Source organism: Aquarana catesbeiana, linkage group LG01 (assembly GCF_042186555.1).
Source record: "Aquarana catesbeiana isolate 2022-GZ linkage group LG01, ASM4218655v1, whole genome shotgun sequence".
NCBI classification, from domain to species: domain Eukaryota; kingdom Metazoa; phylum Chordata; class Amphibia; order Anura; family Ranidae; genus Aquarana; species Aquarana catesbeiana.
In genome coordinates this window covers 330,526,965-330,551,233 of record NC_133324.1, presented here as the reverse complement: position 1 = coordinate 330,551,233, position 24,269 = coordinate 330,526,965, and the positions used below count along the sequence as shown (strand labels likewise).

General features: G+C 42.4%; 1 protein-coding gene across 1 annotated transcript in view; it reads right to left on the bottom strand.

The window, feature by feature from the left end:
- Positions 1-24,269, bottom strand: part of TEP1 (telomerase associated protein 1) — a 132,456-nt gene that overhangs the window by 84,405 nt on the left and 23,782 nt on the right. The window contains exons 7-13 of the mRNA XM_073631315.1: positions 14,625-14,696; positions 9,380-9,501; positions 9,138-9,295; positions 6,898-7,007; positions 4,829-4,919; positions 3,827-4,001; positions 3,536-3,743 (exon numbers count right to left, since the gene is read on the bottom strand). Of these exons, the coding sequence (XP_073487416.1) occupies positions 3,536-3,743; positions 3,827-4,001; positions 4,829-4,919; positions 6,898-7,007; positions 9,138-9,295; positions 9,380-9,501; positions 14,625-14,696 (936 nt within the window). The remainder of the gene's footprint in view (positions 1-3,535; positions 3,744-3,826; positions 4,002-4,828; positions 4,920-6,897; positions 7,008-9,137; positions 9,296-9,379; positions 9,502-14,624; positions 14,697-24,269) is intronic.

The window sequence follows — 24,269 nt, the reverse complement described above, 5'->3', positions numbered from 1 at the left end:
ATACAGGTATTTGCTCCCACTTCCTGGCATAGATCACTGCAGTGCTTGCGGTGACCTACGCCACTTCCGGCGCCTACACTGTCCTCCCCCGCTGTATCCTGTGAGACACAGAACACAGCGGGGACCTGAGAGGACGCGCAGCGCGACTCGCGCATGCGCAGTAGGGAACCTGGAAGTGAAGCCGCACGGCTTCACTTCCTTATTCCCTTACTGAGGATGGCGGCGGCGGCAGCAGCCGAGAGCCGAAGGACGGATTGGCTTCGGCTGCCGACATCGCCGGCTCCCTGGACAGGCAAGTGTCCATATATTAAAAGTCAGCAGCTGCAGTATTTGTAGCTGCTGGCTTTTAATATTTTTTTTTTCAGCGAACCTCTGCTTTAAGCAGACATGCACCTGCTTAACTGCACCAGGCCCCATACTAGTTTTACAGGATTAGCCAAGCACATATGCATCCAATGCAGCCTCTATGCTGCTTCAGAACAGCAAAAAATAAAAAATAAGCTTCTGCAGACCAAACGCGAATTATACTGGAGACACAACTCCTTAAAGCAGTTGTATACCCGCATAAAACAAAAAAAAAAACAAAAAAAAAACAAAAAAAAAACAAACCTGTAAGGCTCATTATAAAATACCTATCTTAGAATGAAGTGCCGGCATCGCCTCCCGGTCACCGCTGAGGGAGCCGACATGTTCCCTCAGCGTTTGTTCCGGGTTTGTGGCTCCGGCCCTGTGAGTGGCTCTTTCCGGCAAGGAGCTCTGATTTTCTGGCAGCATCTGCCGGACCTTCAGAGCGCATGCGCCGCTGACGTTAGCGGCTGCACGCAAGGTGAATATCTCCTAAACCGTACAGGTTTAGGGAGCTATTCATTTTACCTACAGGTAAGCCTTATTATAGGGTTACCTGTAGGTAAAAATTACCTACAGGGGTATACAACCGCTTTAAAGTGCACCAATGCCCATGTTTTTTCAAAAATGTGTTTCAGCAACAAGTTTGCAAGCATACAATGCTGCACATGCCCAATTGCACTTGGCCCACTCTAGTGGCTGGAGGAGAAACAGCAGCCCACATTCCTAAGAAGTACACAGAGCATGATTAAACAGCACACTGCCCCCAGTGGCCACTGGGTGAACAGACAGTCAGATCTCTTAAAAAAAAAAAAAAAAAAAAAGAAAGAAAAACTGCAAAATGCAGACTTTCCATTCCTGCTGCAGGACTCTGAACATAACAGGAGTCCGAACTTCACCCATTGCGGCGTGCTTTGTCATAAAAGACCTTCAGGGACTGGGTCCCCCTTAATCTTGGGTCCACTCCCTTGGACCTATATAGCACCCTGCAGGGAAGCACCTTGGTCAGAACAAACACTGCACAGGGTTCCATTCTGCAGGGTTCAGCGCCGTGCATTACAGGCAAACCTAGAGGAATCTTCTCTCCTTTCAATGAGGTTTGGGCACCATCCATTTTGACTGACAGCTTTTTCGAATGGATCCCATTGAAGTCCTTGATTCTTAGTAGAACCGTTCCAGACTGGCAAGTATGCTCCAAGAGCACATGTATCATATCAGTGACCACCACCTTACAGACACTGGTGAAAAAACTAAGGTACTTCCTGTGTGATCTGCTAGTGTCCATTCACTTATAGGTGGCGTTTAACACACATAGTAATTACTATGGCTGCTCTGTGTCCCATGATGTACAATAAAGAAATTTTTTTTTAGATCCTCAGAGAGTTCTTTGTCATGAGGTGCCATGTTGAACTTCCAGTGACCAGTATGAAAGAGTGAGAGCGATAACACCAAATTTAACACACCTGCTCCCCATTCACACCTGAGACCTTGTAACACTAACGAGTCACATGACATCGGGGAGGGAAAATGGCTAATTGGGCCCAATTTGGACATTTTCACTTAGGGGTGTACTCACTTTTGTTGCCAGTGGTTTAGACATTAATGGCTGTGTGTTGAGTTTTTTTGAGGGGACAGCAAATTTACACTGTTATACAAGCTGTACATTCACGACTTTATATTGTAGCAAAGTGTCATTTCTTCAGTGTTGTCACATGAAAAGATATAATAAAATATTTACAAAAATGTGAGGAGTGTACAAACAACAACTTTTAGTTGTTGTTTGTACCTGTAGTACAGCCCAGTAACAATAGTGCGCATTTTGCTTTTCTTTTATCAATCAGAGGCTATCACAGCGATCAGGTGACCCAGAACTGAAAGTCTCAGGTCCCGATCATTAGTACAAGACCTGGGGCTCTCGGTGAGAGACAGGTCTCTGTGCTAGGAGCACGCTCCCAGCACAAAGGGGGACACGCATATATGCGGACCCACTGAAAGAAGCCCACTTCTGTGAGACCGCATATGTGTGTGCGGTCGGTGGGAAGGGGTTAAGAGAAGGTAACGTTGATTTTCATGAAGGCACATTTTGAGAATTTTTTTGCAATGTTTTTCTTCAGGCATATCTAAAGCCTAAAACAAAAATGTAATGTGGTGCAGCTTACCAATCCTTAGATGTGGCGATTGCATTTGTTTTCTTTTTTTCAGGATTATTACTAGGTATTCCTGTAAATAACACACTTCCACTCCTAGTGATAACGCTCACTCACTGTACTGTATTTATGGAAGGAGCATTCTTCCTCCTTGGCTACTCTTCTGATTTAAACTACAGACACCTCCCCCTTTCCTCTTCCCTATTACATTCAGGATGGAGGAATTTTTAGTTCAAAGAAGATTGTTTGGAAGAAAGACAACATTGTGCTTTCAGGTCAATTCATAGGAAGTTTTAAGGTCACTGAATTTCTGGCCAGATCAAAAAGGTATTTTCTGTATTGCTAAAATGTTCTTAGTTTAAAAATGGCAATAACTGCAGCCTCCACATCTAAGGACTGGTAAGCTGCAGTGTATTACATTTTTGTTCTTGCTTTTAGATCTAGTTAAAGTAAACATGATGTAAATTTCACATTTTAAAATGTCTGATTTTCTATATTTTGTAATTACATGTAGAGACTCATAGAATAAGCACTTGAGACTGGGTAGATTAGCTACCACAGTGATGAGGATGATGGCGATGATGATGAAAGCCATTTCAATTCTCCACATTTTAGATATGTTTTTTGCACATTTTACATGCATTATCATTCATCCCTATGGAAGGTATTTTTTGCTGGAAACTGCAGCAAAGAGCAGGAAACTTTTTTTTTTTTTTTTTGCTGAAACAGCTATAAACTACTTTGACAATTGCAACAATTTTCAACAAAAGTCCAGCCTGAAAGTCTGGGCAAGTCTGTATTGCCCAATGCTTTTGCAATATACATAGACGTGTTGTTATATGTACTTATTAGGGAATTTGCGGCACATATCCCAAACAGTGGATTTGCATGTCAGGTGACAAATTGATATTTTAAGGGTTCCATCATATGGAAACAATCAGAAGCCCTCGTGTGTTGGCCAAATATTGTATTTGCATAAGTGTTATTTTAACAAGAAGTCATTCAGTTCCACTGAAGTCATTTTAATGTGTGATGCAACTTACTGTTGGTGAACTTCTAAAGGCATCTGTAGTTGTGGAAACTGCTAGTTCTTTTACTCCATGGCATGGTGAATACATGCCATTACCAACATGCATCAGGATGACAGTACGCCCAGGAACGGGAGGGATGTTGTAATGGGCCGATATCCGAATAGATTCCTCCAGTGATTTCTTATAGCTCTGAAGGATCTCCTCATCAAACATTATCATTCTGCATCATAAATCAGCAAAAGAAACATAGTAAATATCATGAATTTAATTCACTTTTTCTGGTAATTGCTTTACTTTCCTCACCTGGCTTTTCTGATTGCCTCTTTCTCTCTTTTTAGTAGTTGATGAACAACGGGAACAGCCAAACTTGCTCTGAGTTCATGCCGTTGAAAACGGTTGCCTGCAATCGCCGGAATATTCTTTCCTTCCCGGCGAAATATACGTTTGAGGAGGACAGCATTGGAGGGGACTGGGTCTCCTGTTATAGGTTGTTGAAAGAAGATTTACTAAGCTCTATTAACCCTAACTCCAGCCAAAACATTTTATTTAGCTTTAGACAGGTCAGTAAAGGTTAGAGCCTCTGTTGGGGTTTTATTGCTGTCTGTATCCTTGTTAGTAAGATCCTCCCTCACTTCTCACCAGGGAAGGCAGTGATGGCCTACTTCAACAAAGATGCAGACAAAAATAGATTTTTAGTAGACTGGGGTAAACTTAGAACTGTGAATTCCTGCCGTAATAACAATCCCTCCCCCCATATCTTACCCTGTTGTCAATGGGACAGGAAGACATTGAAAATAACAGACATGGGGTAACAAGCAGAAAGATAACTGAAAAATGTCAAGTCTTCTCCACTCCATACAAAGCTAAAAATTTTCTTCCAAGTATTACCAAAACCACATAATGAAAAGTATGTAACAAATTTGTGGGCAAAGATAAGAAAACACCCTGACAATATAAGCTTTTATAGCCAACTACACTGGCGCTTAGAGTAAAATCCATTCACAAGGCCATTTCACCCAAGAAAAGCCACTGTGCCTTTTAAACTTACATTTATTTCCAATACCTCACATTAAAATAACTTTCACTGCCCTCAAAAGTACAACTTTAATAGTTTTTATCATCAGAACAGCTTTTCCCCCTTTATGTGTGTATACTATCACTCATTCTGTGTTTTGATTCACAGCTGGAAATCCAAAGGGCAAAGTTCTACAAATGCTAGCAATATACACATGAAAATGATAAAAGTACAAGACTAGTAAATTTCAGTCTGTGCAGTTATATATCAAATAGATATAAACATCCCACCTGCACTTTCAAGTTGACGCTCCAGATCTTGAATAACTTTGTATGCAGAAAGGAAACGGAATGGGAATAGGCGGCTTTGGATCACAGCGTGCTAAACAAACACACCAAATGTAAAAGCATGTTTATACGATGGTTGCAGGTAGACATACACCACCAACAATACAATCTCATGATAGTTTTCAAACCTGGTGTCTCACAAAAGGAACATCTTAACCACTTGACCTCTGGAATATTTACCCCCCTTCATGACCAGGCCACTTTTTGCGATATGGCACTGCGTTATTTTAACTGACAATTGTGCGGTCATGCAAGGCTGTACCCAAAAAAAAAAAAAAAAAAAAAAAATGTATGGAATTTTTTTCCCCTCAAATAGAGCTCTTTTGGTGGTATTTGATCACCACTGCGTTTTTTATTTTTTGCACTACAAACAAAAAAAGACCAACAATTAAATAAATAAATAAAAAAATGTTTTGCTTTCTGCTATAAAACAAACACACACAAAAAAAAAAAAATAAATAAATAAATAAATTCCTTCATGAATTTAGGTCAATATGTATTCTGCTACATATTTTTGGTAAAAAAAATCCCAATAAGTGTATATTGATTGGTTTGCACGAACGTTACAGCGTCTACAAACTATGGGATATATACTGGAATTTTTTTAAATTTATTCTTTATACTAGTAATGGCGGCAACCAGCGACTTATAGCAGGACTGCGATATTGCGGTAAACAATCGGACACTGACACTTTTGACACTTGAGGGAACCAGTCACACTAATACAGGGATCAGTGCTAAAAATGTGCACTATCGCTGTACTAATGACACTGGCTGGGAAGGGGTTAAACATCTAGGGCAATCAAAGGGTTAACGGTGTGCCTAGCCAGTGTTTAGGTTTACCATGTGTGCTGCTTTTTCTACGGGGAAGAGATGAATTTGAGTCCCTGCTTTGCAGGAACATAGAATCCACCCCTTCCCCCGTCAAAAAGGAACTCTGCCTTGTTTATATAGGCAGAGCTCTGTTCTGAGTCTCTGCCCGATGATCGGTAGGTGCTGACAGACATCGATTGCCCATCATTCGCAGACTGTCTTTTGCTATGAATAATCACAGCAGAAGAGGTGCAGGCGGAAGTGCAGGATCATGTATATATACACAGCACACAGCTGCCGCCCTTTAGCAGTAAAACTGCTATAGGGTGGTCAGTAAGTGCTTAAACAAATCAAATATAGCATACTCCCTTTTCTGTGTTTCTAATAACCATGCTTCCGGCATAGTTCTTTGAAGTTCAGATGATATAGTTGGCACAAATGGTCTGGTCTGTTAGAAATGGATCTCTCTGCGAATCTCTCCACTGGCTTCCACACTCCCAAATTCAAGATACTAAGAACATACAAAGCCATCCATAACTCCCCAAGCAACATCACCAGTCTTGTCTCAAGACGTCACCTGAATCGTCCTTTTCTCATCTTCCAAGACTTCCTGCTCTCTAGCTCCATCATCACCTCCAGAACTTCTCCATAGCCCCTCCCCTCCTCTGGAACTCCCTTCCCGAGTCTGTACATCAAATTTGTAACCCTACTTTGTCTGCTTTAGGCAATCCCTGAAAACTCATATCTTCAGAAGCTTATCCCCACCCTGCCTAACAAATTAACTTTTACTTTCTCCATCAACTTATCCCCACAGGGGTATAACCTCTTATATCACTTGCCCTTTCCTTTTAGATGGTAAGCTCTCATGAGCAGAGCTCTTCTAAGACTCTTATCTTGAATTGTAACTATAACATCTTCTTTATATTGTAAAGCGCTGGGGAAAATGTTGATGCCGACATACTAATAATAAAAATAAAATTGGTTATTTTCAGTTGAATTTATATTTAGGTAAGCTGTAATGTTCTGTCTTGTTACATCCCGATTACACTTGCTACTTGGTATTTTTGGTAACTATTTAGACTTGTTATGTTTCATAAGCTTGTATATTTTTGCCCTTTAAAAGTAAAAGGTTTAAGATTACAGAGCATATATACTTACAAATGAGCACATCAAAATGAAAGATTGAGGTAGAATAATACCTGATTGGTTAGCCGGGCATTCACTGCCATGTGATGCTTCTTAGAAATACCAGCTCTTATCATATTTCTTAGATTCCTCAATAAGGCCATGAACGGAACTTTACGGTTGTCTGTGTGAGAAGGGAAAGAACAATATGAAAGAAACTAAAACCATGGCTAGCTGTAACTCACCCAACCTCTATTTTTTTAAAAATTATTTTAAGTCCTGAACATAACAAAAAACAACACTATCCCTAAATCTTGCAAATTCGTATCTTATTAGTGTACTGGTGTAATAAAGTATCACGTAGGTATAAAACCAGTTAGGATTTCTACACGGTACCGGCTGATATACATTTGTTTGGCTTATCTGTAATGTATTACAATCCTGCATCCCTACAGGAAATCAACTTTTGCTTCTGTCTACTGTTTGAAGAGGTTTCTACCACATTCATTGATTTGCTATTATTGCACTATATGCATTTACTGAGATTCCATGACCCCAGCACTAAACAAAACAGCAATAGGCTACTGGATCAACATTTCCAAACTTATTCTCCTAAGGTTCCTAAATATAATCTGAATCTTGTGCGCTTTTAAAAAGGACATATCCTGAATGAGGAAGATGGTATTTCCCAGAGCCTGATCACCCACAAGTCAACCAGGCAGAATCCTTTGGCCTGGTGGATGTCCAGGGGGCCCAGCTACAACCTTCATGCCTTCATACTCTTGCAGTAAACCTGGGAGATAGCACAACTGGTCAAAGTTGTGCGCCTGCCTCTCATTTTCCAAGGGGTGATGAACTTGCTGGCAGCTAGTGTCGGATGAGGCAGGCCAGACCATTATAAACAACACAAACAGTGTGCCTTTTTTTGCTTATTGCAATCCTTATCAATGTCAGTCTAAGGGATGGGGAACAGAGAGGGGAAAAACAACAAATTTTAGTCTGCCTTAAAAAAAAAAAAAAAAAAAAAAAAAAAGGTTTTTTTTTTTTAAGAATCATACTTACCTAGGTGGATGCAGCATCGGTCCAATGCTGCATCTGTCCCCTGTGCCTCTAACACTGAGAACCGAGCGATCGAACACCGCCAACCACCCAGTTCTCACAGCTCCGTGAGCAGAGAGTCTCAGCTCTCTGCTCTGCCCCCTCTTCACTCACTGGAGCACTTGACTGTGGAGGGGCGGGCAGCTTAGGCTTCCAGCGGCTCGCTGAGAGCCTGAGCCGGGTGTCAGGCCAGAGAGCCTGAGCCGGGTGTCAGGCCAGGGAGCCTGAGCCAGGTGTCAGGCCAGGGAGCCTGGACCGACTTCTGTGCTGTCAGCAGAGAGTGGACTTTAGCCCGCTCTCTGCTGAAAACAGGTCACAGGAGTGCAAAATGAACTGCACTCCTGTGAGCCATAGGAGAAGTACAGCCAAACAAGCTTTGGCTGTACACTAGTATAAATTAATTTAAACCTTTTTTATTTTTATTAAAGTTTGTTCAATTTTCTAATGTTTAAAGGTCAAATCAATGTTGACTGTAATAATAAAATCTGAAGGAGCAGGATGGAAACATTTTTTTTGAACAAACATTTCGAACAGTGAATGTAGTTTTCTATTCAGAAAAATTCAAATAACTCCAAAATTGAATTTTAAGAGCAAACATTTTTTGAAGAACTTTCAAAGGACATTCGTCAAGTCAAAAAATGTGCTTTGAGAATTTTTGAACGAATGCTCATATGAATAATTCATACAAATGTTGCCTCGAAATCTGCTAGTGCACGGCTTTAAAGGGGTTGCAAAGGCAGAAGGTTTTTTATCTTAATGCTTTCTATGCATTAAGATAAAAAGCCTTCTGTGTGCAGCAGCCCACCTCAGGCCCCCTAATACTTACCTGAGCTCCATCTCTATCAAGTGATAACCACGAGTGCCTTAGCCTTTCCGGGACAGAAGCTCCCGCTGCTGTCAAACTAAGTTAGCCAATCAGGAGAGACAGGGGACAGGGCCGAACCACAGCTCTGTGTCTGAATGGATATGCGGAGCTGCAGTTTGGCTCGGGTGCCCCCATGGCAAGCTGCTTGCTGTGGGGGCACTCAATAGGAGGGAGGGGCCAGGAGCTCTAGCCAGGGACCCGAGAAGAGGAGGATCTGGGCTGCTCTGTGCAACTGCACAGGGTAGGCAAGTATAACCATATTATTATATTTTAATAGAAAAAAAACTGAGACTTTACAATCACTTTAATCTGTCCCTGCCTTTGCCTACAGTACTTTTGTGTGTTACTTACCTAGCAGACTCTCCCATACAGGGCCACTGTTGCCTTTCTGGCTCAGTTCTCTTTCCCAGGTCTCCGGCTGTTTAAGCTTCATTCTTTGCCCTGACAAATCTGACTGCCAGGGACCCTCAAGACCACTACGTGAGAAGGATGTCAAGTCTTTAGGATACCTGTCCATACAATAAAGAAGTGATATGTTGAATTAAAATGAGCGATACAAATTGATTTTTAATAACAGAAGAAAAACTGCTGACCTGCAACCAAGCAGGCTCATGACATGATAAGCTGGTTTAGATATATGTAATCTCTGAATCAAACTCTTCAAAGAGAATTTATCTTTTTTCTTCTTTTTCTTTTCATCAGAAGCAGAATCTTCCTGATCGGGTTGAAAACAAACACAACTTATTTACAGTATACATCTTTAGATATATAATTGTGTTAACACAGTTACAAAGTTAGTCTGGTTGAAAAAAAAACACAAGTCCATCTAGTTCAACCAATAAAAGGGGAAAAAAAGTGCAATCCTATATACACAATCTTACCCATAGTTGATCCAGAGGAAGGCAAAACAAAACTAGCAAACCATGATCCAATTTGCTCCAGCAGGAGAAAAAATGGCAATCAGATATCCCCTGCATCCAACTTTACCTATAAATGTTAGTATTTATTTATATTATGTACATTTAGGAAATAATCCAGGCTTTTTTAAAGCAATCTACTGAGCTGGAAATAACCAGCTCTTGAGGGAGTCTATTCCACATTTTTACAGCTCTTCCTGTAAAGAAGCCTTTCCATATTTGGCGATTAAATCTCTCTTCCTCCAGATGTAAAGAATGCCCCCTTGTCCTCTGTGATGACCTTAAAATAAATAACTCAACACCAAGTTCACTATATGGACCACTTATGTATTTATACATGGTGATCATATCCACCCTTAATCTCCTTCTCAAGAGTGAATAAATTCAGTTCCTCTAATATTTCCTCATAGCTGAGCTCCTCCATGCCTCTTATCAGTTTGGTTGCCCTTCTCTGCACTTTCTCCAGTTCACCGATATCCTTTTTGTGAACTAGTGCCCAAAACTGAACTGCATATTCCAGATGAGGTCTTACTAATGATTTGTATAGGGGCAAAGAGATCTCTCTCTCTCTGGAGTCCATACCTCTCTTAATACAAGAAAGGACTTTGCTTGCTTTGGGAACCGCTGCTTTGCATTTCCTGCCATTATTAAAGTGACACTAAACCTTTGTTTTTATTTTATTTTATAATAAACAAACATTTCACATTTACCTCCACTGAGCATGTCATTTTGCACAGTGTGGTCCCTATCATCGTCTTCTGGGGTCCCCTGGCGACGCCTGCGTCTCCTCCTCGCATCAGTAAACCCCCTGGGAGAAGCGCTCTCCCGAGGGGTTACCTTTGCGGGCACGCTCCCGAGTCCAGCATTTGCATCTGTAGACACAGAATGCTGGACTTGGCCACGCCCCCGCGTCATTGGATTTGATTGACAGCAGCAGGAGCCAATGGCAGCGCTGCTATTACTCTATCCAAACAAGAGCCGAGAACCCTGGGCAGAGAGGAAGACCGCGTCTCCCCCAAGGGATCAAAGGGCTCAGGTGAGTAAAACAGGGGGGGGGGGGGGCAGGGGGGCTGGTCAGTGTCAGAAGTTTTTTCACCTTAACCACTTACGGACCGCCCACCGCAGTTTTACATCAGCTGTTTGAAGGTGGATATTGTTGTTATGGCAGCAGCTACCTGCCATAACCCCGGTATCCTCTTCTTCAGCGGGAAGTCCGCAACAAGATAAAAGTGGTCTTTGCGGCGGATTCGCCGCAAGATCACTTTTATCGTCAGCAAGAGAGGGCATCAATTGGGTATCAATTTACTCGGCGTAACATTATTTTTCACAATATAAAAAAGAATTGGGCTAACTTTACTGTTGTCTTATTTTTTATTTTTTATATTTCATGACTTAGATTTCGCCGGATGTAAACAGCGCCATTGGGAAATTGGGAAAGCATTTTATCACACCGATCTTGGTGTGATCAGATGCTTTGAGGGCAGAGGAGAGATCTAGGGTCTAATAGTCTAATAGACCCCAATTTTTTCAAAAAAGAGTGCCTGTGACTACCTATTGCTATCATAGGGGATATTTACATTCCCTGAGATAACAATAAGAATGATTAAAAAAAAAAAATGAAAGGAACAGTTTAAAAATAAGATAAAAAAGCAAAAAAAATAATAAAGAAAAAAAAAAAAAAAGCACCCCTGCCCCCCCCTGCTCTCGCGCAAAGGCGAACGCAAGCGTGGGTCTGGCATCAAATGTAAACAGCAATTGCACCATGCATGTGAGGTGTCACCGCGAACGTCAGATCGAGGGCAGTAATTTTAGCAGTAGACCTCCTCTGTAAATCTAAAGTGGTAACCTGTAAATGCTTTTAAAGGCTTTTAAAAATGTATTTAGCTTGTCGCCACTGCACGTTTGTGCGCAATTTTAAAGCATGTCATGTTTGGTATCCATGTACTCGGCCTAAGATCATCTTTTTTATTTCATCAAACATTTGGGCAATATAGTGTGTTTTAGTGCTTTAAAATTTAAAAAAGTGTGTTTTTTCCCCAAAAAATGCGTTTGAAAAATCGCTGCGCAAATACTGTGTGAAAAAAAAACGAAACACCCACCATTTTAATCTGTAGGGCATTTGCTTTAAAAAAATATATAATGTTTGGGGGTTCAAAGTAATTTTCTTGCAAAAAAAAAATAATTTTTTCATGTAAACAAAAAAAGTGTCAGAAAGGGCTTTGTCTTCAAGTTGTTAGAAGAGTGGGTGATGCGTGACATAAGCTTCTAAATGTTGTGTATAAAATGCCAGGACAGTTCAAAACCCCCCCAAATGACCCCATTTTGGAAAGTAGACACCCCAAGCTATTTGCTGAGAGTCATGTCGAGTCCATGGAATATTTTATATTGTGACACAAGTTGCGGGAAAGAGACACATTTTTTTTTTTTTTTTTTGCACAAAGTTTTCACTAAATGATATATTGCTCAAACATGCCATGGGAATATGTGAAATTACACCCCAAAATACATTCTGTTGCTTCTCCTGAGTACGGGGATACCACATGTGTGAGACTTTTTGGGAGCCTAGCCGCGTACGGGACCCCGAAAACCAAGCACCGCCTTCAGGCTTTCTAAGGGCGTAAATTTTTGATTTCACTCTTCACTGCCTATCACAGTTTCGGAGGCCATGGAATGCCCAGGTGGCACAAAACCCCCCAAATGACCCCATTTTGGAAAGTAGACACCCCAAGCTATTTGCTGAGAGGTATAGCGAGTATTTTGCAGACCTCACTTTTTGTCACAAAGTTTTGAAAATTGAAAAAAAAAAAAGAAAAAAAAAATGTTTTTTCTTGTCTTTCTTCATTTTCAAAAACAAATGAGAGCTGCAAAATACTCACCATGCCTCTCAGCAAATAGCTTGGGGTGTCTACTTTCCAAAATGGGGTCATTTGGGGGGGTTTTGTGCCACCTGGGCATTCCATGGCCTCCGAAACTGTGATAGGCAGTGAAGAGTGAAATCAAAAATTTACACCCTTAGAAATCCTGAAGGCGGTGATTGGGTTTTGGGGCCCCGTACGCGGCTAGGCTCCCAAAAAGTCCCACACATGTGGTATCCCTGTACTCAGGAGAAGCAGCTGAATGTATTTTGGGGTGCAATTCCACATAGGCCTATGGCCAGTGTGAGCAATATATCATTTAGTGACAACTTTTTGTAAATATATATTTTTTTTTTGTCATTATTCAATCACTTGGGACAAAAAAAATAAATTCAATTCAATGGGTTCAACATGCCTCTCAGCAATTTCCTTGGGGTGTCTACTTTCGAAAATCGGGTAATTTGGGGGGGTTTTGTACTGCCCTGCCATTTTAGCACCTCAAGAAATGACATAGGCAGTCATAAACTAAAAGCTGTGTAAATTCCAGAAAATGTACCCTAGTTTGTAGACGCTATAACTTTTGCGCAAACCAATAAATATATGCTTATTGACATTTTTTTTTACCAAAGACATGTGGCCGAATACATTTTGGCCTAAATGTATGACTAAAATTGAGTTTATTGGATTTTTTTTATAACAAACAGTAGAAAATATCATTTTTTTTCCCGTTTTTAGCGCAAAAAATAAAAACGGCAGAGGTGATCAAATACCATCAAAAGAAAGCTCTATTTGTGGGAAGAAAAGGACGCAAATTTTGTTTGGGTACAGCATTGCATGACCGCGCAATTAGCAGTTAAAGCGACACAGTGCCAAATTGGAAAAAGTCCTCTGGTCCTTAAGCAGCATAATGGTCCGGTCCTTAAGTGGTTAACTTGTAAACAACAAATCTCAGAAAGGGGCTCGGTCCTTACGTGGTTAAAGCATAGGATGCATTAACCTCCCTGGCGGTATGATTAGTTCAGATTTTTGATGCTGAAAGCGGTACAATTATTTTGCACAGAAATTTGGCGTTTTATATTATAGTGTATATATATATGTAATTCTTAGGAATAATTCACTTAAATCTGTCCAAACAAGAGTCTAGTAGACATTCCCGGTATGATAACGTTTGAAAAACTAAATCAAAAATTATAATATAATAAATAACTATAAATAATTATAACAAATAATAATATAATAATAATAAAAATTATTCAATAATGTAATCAAATCAAAAACACTGAAATTTGCTCAGTTGCAGAATTGTCGCTTTCGTTACTTTCAGTGTTTGATGACGGATTTCCCCACAAATCACTATCACTCAATTCTGCAAGTGATTCTAATTTATTATCACTGTTTTCTAGCTGGTCTAAAACCACTTTTGATGTAAAGGGACAGTTTTGGCTGCTATGGACAATCTCCAGTTTCCAGGCAGAAAGAACAGTTTTTATAATATAAAACTGCATGCAGGACCCTGGACAGACCACTGGGGACAAAGGGGATGATAATTATTTGATACAGTACTGTAATCTTACAGATTACAGTATACTGTATCTGTACTGTGTGTTTTACTTTTTGAATTTGGCGCCGAACTCCGTCCCCGTGCGTCGCAACGCTCGCAGGGAACGGAGCTCGGCACTGTGAATCGAGTGAGACACGGCGGCTCGCCGATCACAGCGGGGAGACATCGCAGGATCCAGGGGACAAGGTAAGTAACCTCTACAAGGATCCTGCGATGCAATCCTGAGTCTGGCTCGGGGATATCGCTTTTGGTATTGAAAATCCACCCCGAGCCAGACTCGGGAATACCGCTAGGGGGGTTAATGTGAAAAAACACAAGGGTTTACGATCCCTTTAAGGTTATGATCTATCAGAACACGCAGATCCTTTTTCACCATTGATTCCCCCAGTTGTATTCACCTAGTATGTATGATGCATGAGTATTCTTAGCCCCCTAGTGCATAACTTTACATTTATCAACATTAAATCTCAGTTCATACATGGTAACGTGCTGTGGGAGAACCAACCTGTTTCTGGAGAAGCTTTAAGGAAGACTCCACCGCTCTTAATTTTCTACCAAATTTCAAAACTTTAGAAACCTGAAAAAAAAGAGAAGTTTTTTTTTTTTTTTTTAATGTGACCCATATACAAAAACTAGGAGCATCGCTCAAAGCACTGAAAAACTTTACCCTGCAGTCAAAAGCACAGATGGGGTTGCAATGTTCAAAAAAAAAAAAGCTCATCCGGGCTAGCTGACAGATAAAACAAAAACTAAAAATGCCGCACACCAGAACCTGACCACTATATAGAAAAGGTGAAGATACAATTTTAACCTAAACACCCCCTGGATATGCTCCTCTGACATGTTTAGCCCTGCCTACAGGGCTTAATAGTTCCCTATAAGCCACATCTCTACCTTTCTATATAGTGGCTGGGTTCCATTGTGTGGCATTTCTACCTTTTGTCTTACAAATTTTTTTTTTTCTTAAATTCAGCCAACATAAGAGAAATTGGGCAAACACATATAATGACCTCTATGTGCCATTTCTTGGAAATATATACACCTCAACAAGGGCAAGTATATCCTAGTTTTAGTGGGCACATAGTTTCAGGTAGTGTTATGCCTCGTACACACGTCGGATTTTCGGACGGAAAATGTTCGATGGGAGCCTTTTGTCGGAAACTCGACCATGTGTATGCTCCATCGGACAGTTTCCATCGGAATTTCCATCGCACAAAATTTGAGATCTGGTTCTCACATTTTCCGACAACAAAATCCGTTCGCGCAATTCATGTGTATACAATTCCACAAAGTGCCACGCATGCTCAGAATAAATTACGAGACAGAAGCGCTCAGTCTGGTAAAACTAGCGTTCGTAATGGAGATAGCACATTCGTCACGCTGCAATTTTTTAAATAGTTTAATGCAGCGCATTCTCTTCTTCTTTAGAATGCTAGAAGAATGAAGTTGTTTTGCTGCTCATATTCACACAGAGTTCTCACAAACTGATTTCTTTATTATTTCTCATGATCTCATGAATAATATTAATTTTGTTTTTCGTCAGATCTCCATAATAACGTTCTTTTTTTTTTTATCAAGATCTGCATTTTTTTTCTAGTGCTCTCCATAATATTATTTCTCATTCTGTGTGTCAAGTTACCACAACACCATTATTATCTTGTATTTTTTAACCTCAAGGTGGTTGGTGTTGGTGTCCCTTGTTAATTTGACCTTGTATTTTTTAAATGTAACTGCCTACTCACAAACAAACTGTCCTTTTTGAACTACAACACATAGCCAAGTATTTGTGGAAAAAAGTAGCCATTTATTCTGGGTCATAACCAAATAAAGAGGAAAGCAACGCTGGAGAAACTGGTGAAATTAGCGAAGCCTTTGTACCCCAGGGCACACATCAATTATTTTACAGTCAAAATTGGTGGCCTTATAATAGTGAGCACAATCCGGTCCAGGACTACAAGAGATCAGTAACAGCAGCAGATGACATATCTGTCCCCATGCTGTGGTCATAAAACATCCTGCGTCTTTTGCCAGACCAGACTGAACCCAGGCCATCACTCTCTTGTCTTCCTTACACGCTTCCTTCCAGGCTGTGGCTCTGGTGTTGAAGTTGTGGCAGGAGGTGGAGGAGGAGGACCATGGTTCAACTCACAAATGTGGCTTTGGCTTGTGAGTTCGCCCCTCAACCCCTTATTTAGGGCTTGTAACATAACTTCCTCACATAAGAGGTGTTGGTCCTTCTCCATTTCCAACATTTTGCAGGCTGTCATGTGGGCATAGTCCTCTTGAACACTGGGGGGGGTTTCTGAGGGCCGCAGTAGCCTTCAGAAATATGCCAATTGCTGCCTCCTTTAGGTTACTCCTCTTCCTGGCACTTTTTTGTGGAAGGCCGAGGGGAGGGATCTGGGATTCGGGCAGGCTATTGAGCCCGGCCACCTCCTGGCTGCCACTTTCCATGGCCTGGCTGAGGCTTTACTGTGTCTGAAAAAGGGACATCGTTTTAGTTTTTGGTTCATCAATCACACACAATTTTCAGCTCATGACTGTTGTAAATTGAATGTTAATAAATAGAAAAGACTATCATTCTGACCACAGCATTTTTCCTTCTTGTCCCAATCATTTGTGGCCACTACTGTCTATTGATATGTAAAACACTTTGTGAAATCAGAAATTAGTTATCCAAACTAACATATATTTAACATCATTAATTTGTCAAACAGAAATATTTTGAAGAATGCTATACCTGACTCAAGCTGGGCTCCTCCACATGTTGCTGCCTGGAAGGCCCAGGTTGGTCGTCGGAAGCCTCAGCTGGGGGAGAAAAGAAGCCTTGAAGGAAGACTGGAGAGTGCTGGCCTGGGTTCAGTCTTGCCTGGCAGAAAATGCAGTCTGTCATAGTACCACAGCCTGGGTACATAAATGTCATCTGCTGCTTCTCCTGATCTCTGGGAATCATGTACCTTCTTGTGCTCCCTATTATAAGTGCTCCTCATGCCACCAATTAGGGCCTTCAAATAGGGGATGTCTGCCGTGGGGATCACCAGCTTCACAAATTCCAGCAATTGATCCAGCACTGCCTTCCGCTTTGTTTTATTGTTATAAAAGGGGTGGTTTACCTGCCACAGATAGGGCAGCTCCCTGTACATATCTATGAATATGGGGATAAAGTCCTCATCATTGAATAGATCCATTTTCTCTGCAAGACACAACACAAGACAAACCCTTATGTCAGGCGAAACTCTCCTAATCTTGACCCAATATAGGCCTCAATCTATAAGCAGTATAGGCCACTGATGCACCAACTTAAAATCGTACCTTCGTTATAACGATCGTCGCTTCCGTTACTCCGTCCTCCGCTTACAGATCGTACTCCGCCTGCCCCTGGCGTTCTTTCTAGTCTATCGCCCGCCCCTTGTCTTTCGATGCAGTGGGAGAGCACATGGCGGAGAGACAACAGGTACAAAGACAAAAGGCCGGGGGCCCCCGAACCCGGAGGAGATTGGAGGCCTCAATTATGGCCTTTATAGAGATGGTGGAGACGGTGGAAATCTTCAACAGGGCCAACTATGATGGGAAGTATGGACTGTACCCAAACCCAAATGTGAGAAAGGCCAAGATCATGCCTAAAGTTGTGAAGAGTCTGCACAGGAATTTTGGGGTACGACGAGGATCAACTAAGGAAACAATAGTCAGACCTCAAATTGAGAGAGCACGATCAGTACAGAAGAATCAAGAGAGTGCTGCAAAAAAGTAAGTATTTTGTCGTGTGTTCCTATTCCTCTTCTTAACATTCAAGCTGCTCCATGTGCTTTTCTTTACTGTTGTACATTTTAAAATGGCAACTTTCATGTACATGGGCACAATAATCAGTCGTAGGAAACATCGTTCGTTCGCCCACTTATAAGAGGTTTTTGGCAGATACAGGTTAACTACATTTGTTCATGCCTATTTGTAGTAAAAGAAGTTTGTTGTCTAGATGGGTTTGTAACTAGAATGAAATGCAAACTTGATTCAGTGTAAGGAGAGGACACTCAGCAGCTGTTTACACATCTGGACGCAGGAGCACTAGTGTGGGACACCAGGTTCAAACTTTTTAGGGTGTCCCACACAGGTGCTCCAGTGGGTACTATAGGGGTTTCTACATGGTAAGTATTCCAGCTTTAGAAAAAAAATACATTGTTCTTCAGCTTGGAATGCTGCCAAAACAGACAATTGTACAACACTTCCAAGCAATGTTTCATATTCCTATTTCTGCCCTCCAATATCTTTATGCTAAGTGTACCTATTTTTTATTCACATAGGGGAGAAAAGACTCGGGACATCTGAGGACACCAGGGACCCCCCACCTCCTAAAGAAGGGGAAATTCCCACACCACAAGCAGAGGATGAGGAGGGAGAGGTTTATGAAGTGGGTGAAATTGTCACCGTAGCAGGTGAGTGTCTGAGACAACAGCTTCAGGTAAGAGATCTGTTCCTGCATAATTATAATACATGGTGTGTTTTTTATTTTAGGTGATGTGGATGTTGTGGAAGGAGAATCTCATTTCACCAGTGAAAGTGCCCAGATCCTCATCGGGGAGAGAATGGGGTGCAATCGTGATTTAGAAAATAGAGAATAGGAATAGGAAAACATCAATGATGTTCAAAAAAAATGAAGAACATCATTGATGTTTTAGGCAGAATCTAAAACACACAAAAATTGGACCATTTTCTTGTGTATTTGTGAGTAAAAAAAAAAGTTTTAAAGTATTTTAAAAGCCAAATTTTGAAGATGCACACAGTGCGTCAACATGTGCTATCTGCCATCACGGGATATCAATGTATGCATTTTGTGGGTGCAACCCCTTCCTCGCAACTCAATTAGGTGAGAGGAAGGGGTTGCACCCCCAAAACACGTCCATTGATCCCCCATGATGGGAGCTAGCACATGTTAACATTAGGCATGGGATCAGGAGGGAAATCCCCATTTTGAATCCCAATTTGTGTGCATCTTTAAAATGTGGCTTTAACAGGGGTGACATCACCCCATTTGATGAAGGCAATATCAACACAGTTTGGACATACTCATGTCTAATATTGCCTTCACTTTGTCAAAGTTGAACTTTGTAAGTTCCTGAGTTGTATATGTTATGCTTTGAAACATGCCTGTTTAACCAAAAAAGGATATTTACAATGTGAAACAAAAATATATATATATATATATATATATATATATATATATATATATATATATATATATATATACATACATATACATACATACATACATACATACATACATACACACACACACACACACATCAAAGATGTTGGTTTGTTCAAAATCACTTTTCTAATGCACATGTGAATGTGCTTTGAGTAAAATGTTTTCTACTCAACAATGTGTGGCTTCTTCTTTCAATTCTCAATAGTAATTTTTGTAGTAAGTTGGTGTTTACAATGACAATGGGGGTTAGTTACTAAAGGCAAATCCACTTTGCACTACAAGTGCAGTTTCATGTGCACTTTTAAGTGCACTTGGAGTGCAAAGTGGAAATTCCTTCAGTAAATAACTCCCACGGTGCTTTCTAATTTGCCACAATCAGGCCATTTTCATGACTCCACAGAATTCATTCATGGTGCTGAAAATGATGAATATTTTTGTCAGTAATGCATTACATACATTAACAACAAAAACAAGGTGTGTGTAGCAGACCCACAACATAATATTAGTTAGCTGAAGAAGAGATTGTCACCTCATGTATCAAATAAATTACATCAGCACTATTGAAGAAAATGTTCAAAAAGAAAAGCCCATTGGAGAACCTAGGAGACAGCTAAAAGAAACCCAGGCAGTAAATCAAAGGAAATCTTCTTTTAGTTTAAGTACAAAAACTGTTGATAAAATGTTTCTTAAACAGTTTCTGGCATATCAATGGCCCCCCACCCGCAAAGTACTCGACATACTTCTGTCTTACTTTGCGGGCGCAAGCCAGGATGGCCAACTTCAAGTGCCGTCAAGGTTTCTTGTTGAAGTCCAGCCTCAGGCCCAACTGAGGCCACATAGTTCATTGACTTTCTCCTTAAAGTGGTTGTAAACCCTTACAGACCACTTTAACCTACAGGTAAGCCTAGATTAAGGCTTACCTGTAGGTGCAAGAAATATCTACACGGTTAAGGAGATATTTTCCTAAAAACGGGCACCGATGTCTACAGCGCATGCGTGCCTTAGACAACGGCGCAGGCACACTGAGCATGCCGTTAGTGAAGGAGATCATGCCGTCACTGACGGCGCATGCCCGGAGTGACGTCATCTCTGCTCCGGCCAGTCGGGTATCATGGCGGCGATGGAGGATGTGAGCGATGGTCGCTTCGGAGGCTTTGATCTCAGGTAAGTAATTCATAATGAGCTAGTATGCTATGCATACTAGCTCATTATCCCTTTGTCCTGCAGGGTGTTTTTTTTTTTGGACAGGGTTTAGTTCCTCTTTAAAGAGTGGTGTAGAATGCAGCATGCAAGGATTATATGGTTAGGTTTATATTCCGCCATGTTGATTGGCGTAAGGAATAGGTGGAACCAGCTGGCCATTATCCCAAAAGCGTTCTCCACCACTCTTCTGGCTCTGGCCAGACGGTAGTTATAAACCCTCTGGTCCGGGGTGAGGGTCCTCATGGCTTCAAAACGGTCGGCTGGTCAGAACGAACTAACAGAAAGCACTGAAAAACAAAGGCCGGAGCTGAAAATCAGATATGAGCGGACAAGAACGCACTGAAAATCAAATACGTAATAGAAATACGAACCCACAAGCACAAACTGAAGAGCAGGAACGATCGTAAAAGCAGGAGGATGAAAAGTGCGAATCGTCTGTCACCAAACTTCTACTAACACGAGATTAGCGGAAGGAGCCCAAAGGGTGGCGCACTTGGTATTGAACTTCCTCTTTCTAGTGCCGTTGTACGTGTTGTACGTCACCACGTTCTTGACATTCGCAAATTCCGACCAACTTTGTGTGACCGCGTGTATGCAAGACAAGTTTGAGCCAACATCCGTCGGAAAAAAAAACATGGATTTTGTTGTCAGAATGTGCGATCGTGTGTACGAGGCATTAGACTTTTAAAGTACCTTCCACGTCTTTAACGTCTGTTTCCCAGCAAAACATTTGCAGCAAGAACACACCTCCACGGCAAATGTACATGCAACTTAAAACATCCAGTAAAGGGGGGTGTGGCTTCGGCATGGCGGCAAGAGGACGCTAGAACCAAGAGCTCCCGGCCAGTGGCACGCTTGCAGCCTACAATAAGCAGTAAATCCCACATTACTAGTACCCACCAGCACCCCAAACAGCTTGCAGACCAAACCGCCGCTATCTACACTACACCCACGGCATGGATCGGTACCTGAGACAGCACAAACTGTCTGCCTCCACTCCAGCGGACCCTAAGATGGTGCCGGCCAGCCAAGCAGCGGTGGACACACAGGGAGAGGCGGCTGCACCAGAAATCCCACAGCAGCCAGGAGAGGACTTCACCATGCCACCCTACTCTCCTATCAGCGATCTATCTCCCTGCCTCCCAAGACCCCTGGCAGCCTCGACCGACATAGAGGAGGTGTTATTCAGCCCATGACAGACATCTCCATTTGCGTCTCCCTCCCATGCAGAACTCGGTCTCAACTCGGCACAGCCTGCAGGAGGGCTGAGAAACACACTGCAGCTACAGGACACAGTGAGTACACCTACATCATCCCAGCACCTAGAGTTACCATTAGGCGCTGACCTTGCGCACAAATTATGGTCACTTCTACAAAGGATCCCCACCAGAGATGATTTTGAATCACTAGCTGCCAGAATGGAGACAGCTATGAGGGGGGAGATACAATCCATCAAACAGGAAGTGTCAGCATTAGACTCCTGTATTGCAGTAGTGGAAAAGGAGCAGAGAGAGAGACAACCCAGGCTGTACAAGCTGTGCAGACCGCACATGTTGAAATTAATGACCAACTGATACAACTACAGCTGCTTCTTGATGATCTAAAGAACCGTAGTCCCAGACAGAACATACGCCTCAGGGGGGTCCCTGAATCCATACCGCAGTCTGAGCTCCATACGATGGTAACCTCCGTCTTTAACCGTTACCTAGACCACCCAAGAGACACGGATATAACTATTGATCGGGTTCACAGAACCCTCGGCCCAAACCCTAACATGCCTAACAGACCCAGAAATGTGCGTGCTCTGTTGCCAACACTCCTTTAACCTCAAGGAAGAAATCCTTCGACAGGCTTGGCGAGTGGAGGTCCTGGAATTTGATGGAACAGCAATCCACCTGCTCCCTGATATTTCCAGGAAAACCCCGATAATGCGACGGGCACTTAAACCACTCTTGGACAGCATTGGAGAGAAAGGCCTCACATACAAATGGGGACATCCGTTCCACCTCATTGTTCGCAAGGGTACTGACACCTTCTCACTACGTCACCCCTCAGAGCTTCCACATTTGTTCACATTTGCTGAAATTAACCCAATCTCTGTTCTCAACTGGCTCTTGGTAACTGTACTGACAAACCCACAGCGCCAGCCTACTAATGGCAGAAACCAAAGAACCCGGAACAACCGCCGCTCCCAAAGAGGCCCAACCCAGGTTCCCCGGGAACCAGTCTCCTGATCCTACACCAAGACCTGATGACACCGATAACCGATTGACTCCTTCTATATGACTCATGCACACTCCTCTTACTTGCATTACTCCACCACTTCCTCATCAAGGGACGTTCAACCATCCCGCAAGCAGATTATTCGGGCCCTTCGCGTTCACCATTGTTGAGACGGGACTGGACTTCCCGACATATTCCAAACCGAGACACTCCAGACCCTCCTGCTAAGTCAGTACACCCTTTTCTGGTTCAGAACGGAAGCGGGAGTTTCCCCTCTTTTTTTTTTTTTCGGTGTCACTGCCTCCCTCTCTTTCAGGTTGGAGGGATTGGGGCGGTCCCACCAAAGGAGTGAAGAGGGAGTTCGCAGACACACCAAACGTTACTAAAAGAGGAGAAAGTGTTTGTATTGAGTATTTTATAATAACCCGTTTCCACCTGTTATAGTTTGTATTTCTATTTTACTTTTTCGGTTTCATGCTGAGTTGTGAGGGGTCAGCCGGGGTGGATACTGGAACCTTGAGTCCATGCTGCACCGGCTCACCCGCCACTTTGTCAGACCTGTTACCCTCAACGATATGTCCACCTGTTGGGCACACCACTAGTCTCCTTAGAGGGCGCAACGCCCACACCTGATGGGTCATACACTGAGGGCCCCACTGGGGGAGTTACTCACCAAAACACCGCTGTGAGATTTTTGAGTTTCTCCTCAAGTGGACCCCAGATTGCCAGTGGGAAGGGACAGGCCCTCGGTAAGCCATAGGGATTTGGGCTATGGACACAGATGACAGGGTGACCATGAGACACACCCGAGGGCTGGGGAATGCTTGTTCACGTATTATTGGATTTTGGGTTTTTCTCTTATTATGTTTTCCTTTTCTTAAAAACCACTTGGTCTGCAAAGCCAGAATCTAGCGCTATAGATAACCATTAGCTGTTAACTGTTCAATAGTTACTTTACTGGTTTACATGGTCATTGTGGGATCCTCCAATACTGGAGCTAATAAGACTATATTGCCTTACATGTTGGTGCTGCTGTACCGGTGATATACTGACATTGCTGCAGGGGTCCCAAAGGCTAGGGATCTGCGCTTGACTACGCCCTTCCACCTCCCACACTAGGTATACTCTGCCCTGGTGGCAGTAGCTCTCCTCTACGGAGCTCCTTCCCTCGATAGACCCCTTACCCTTTCACTTCTCTTTCGTCTAACTCTTTACAACCCAGCTTTTTCCTCTCTCTTTTCTGCCTATCCATTTTCCTTCATATCACTTACCCCCACCCTTCCACCTCAACCCCACCCCCCCTTTCCCCTCCCACCTGGGGAACAGGTATTCCACCGCAATGGCTCTTAAATTCCTGTCATGGAACATTAAAGGACTGAACTCCCCTGAGAAGCGAACCAGATGTCTGGCCAAACTCTGGAGACACAGGGCGCACATAGTCTTCCTTCAAGAGACTCATTTTCGAGCAGACAGGGTCCCAAGGCTCACTAACAATCATTTTCCGGCAGCCTACCATAGCCC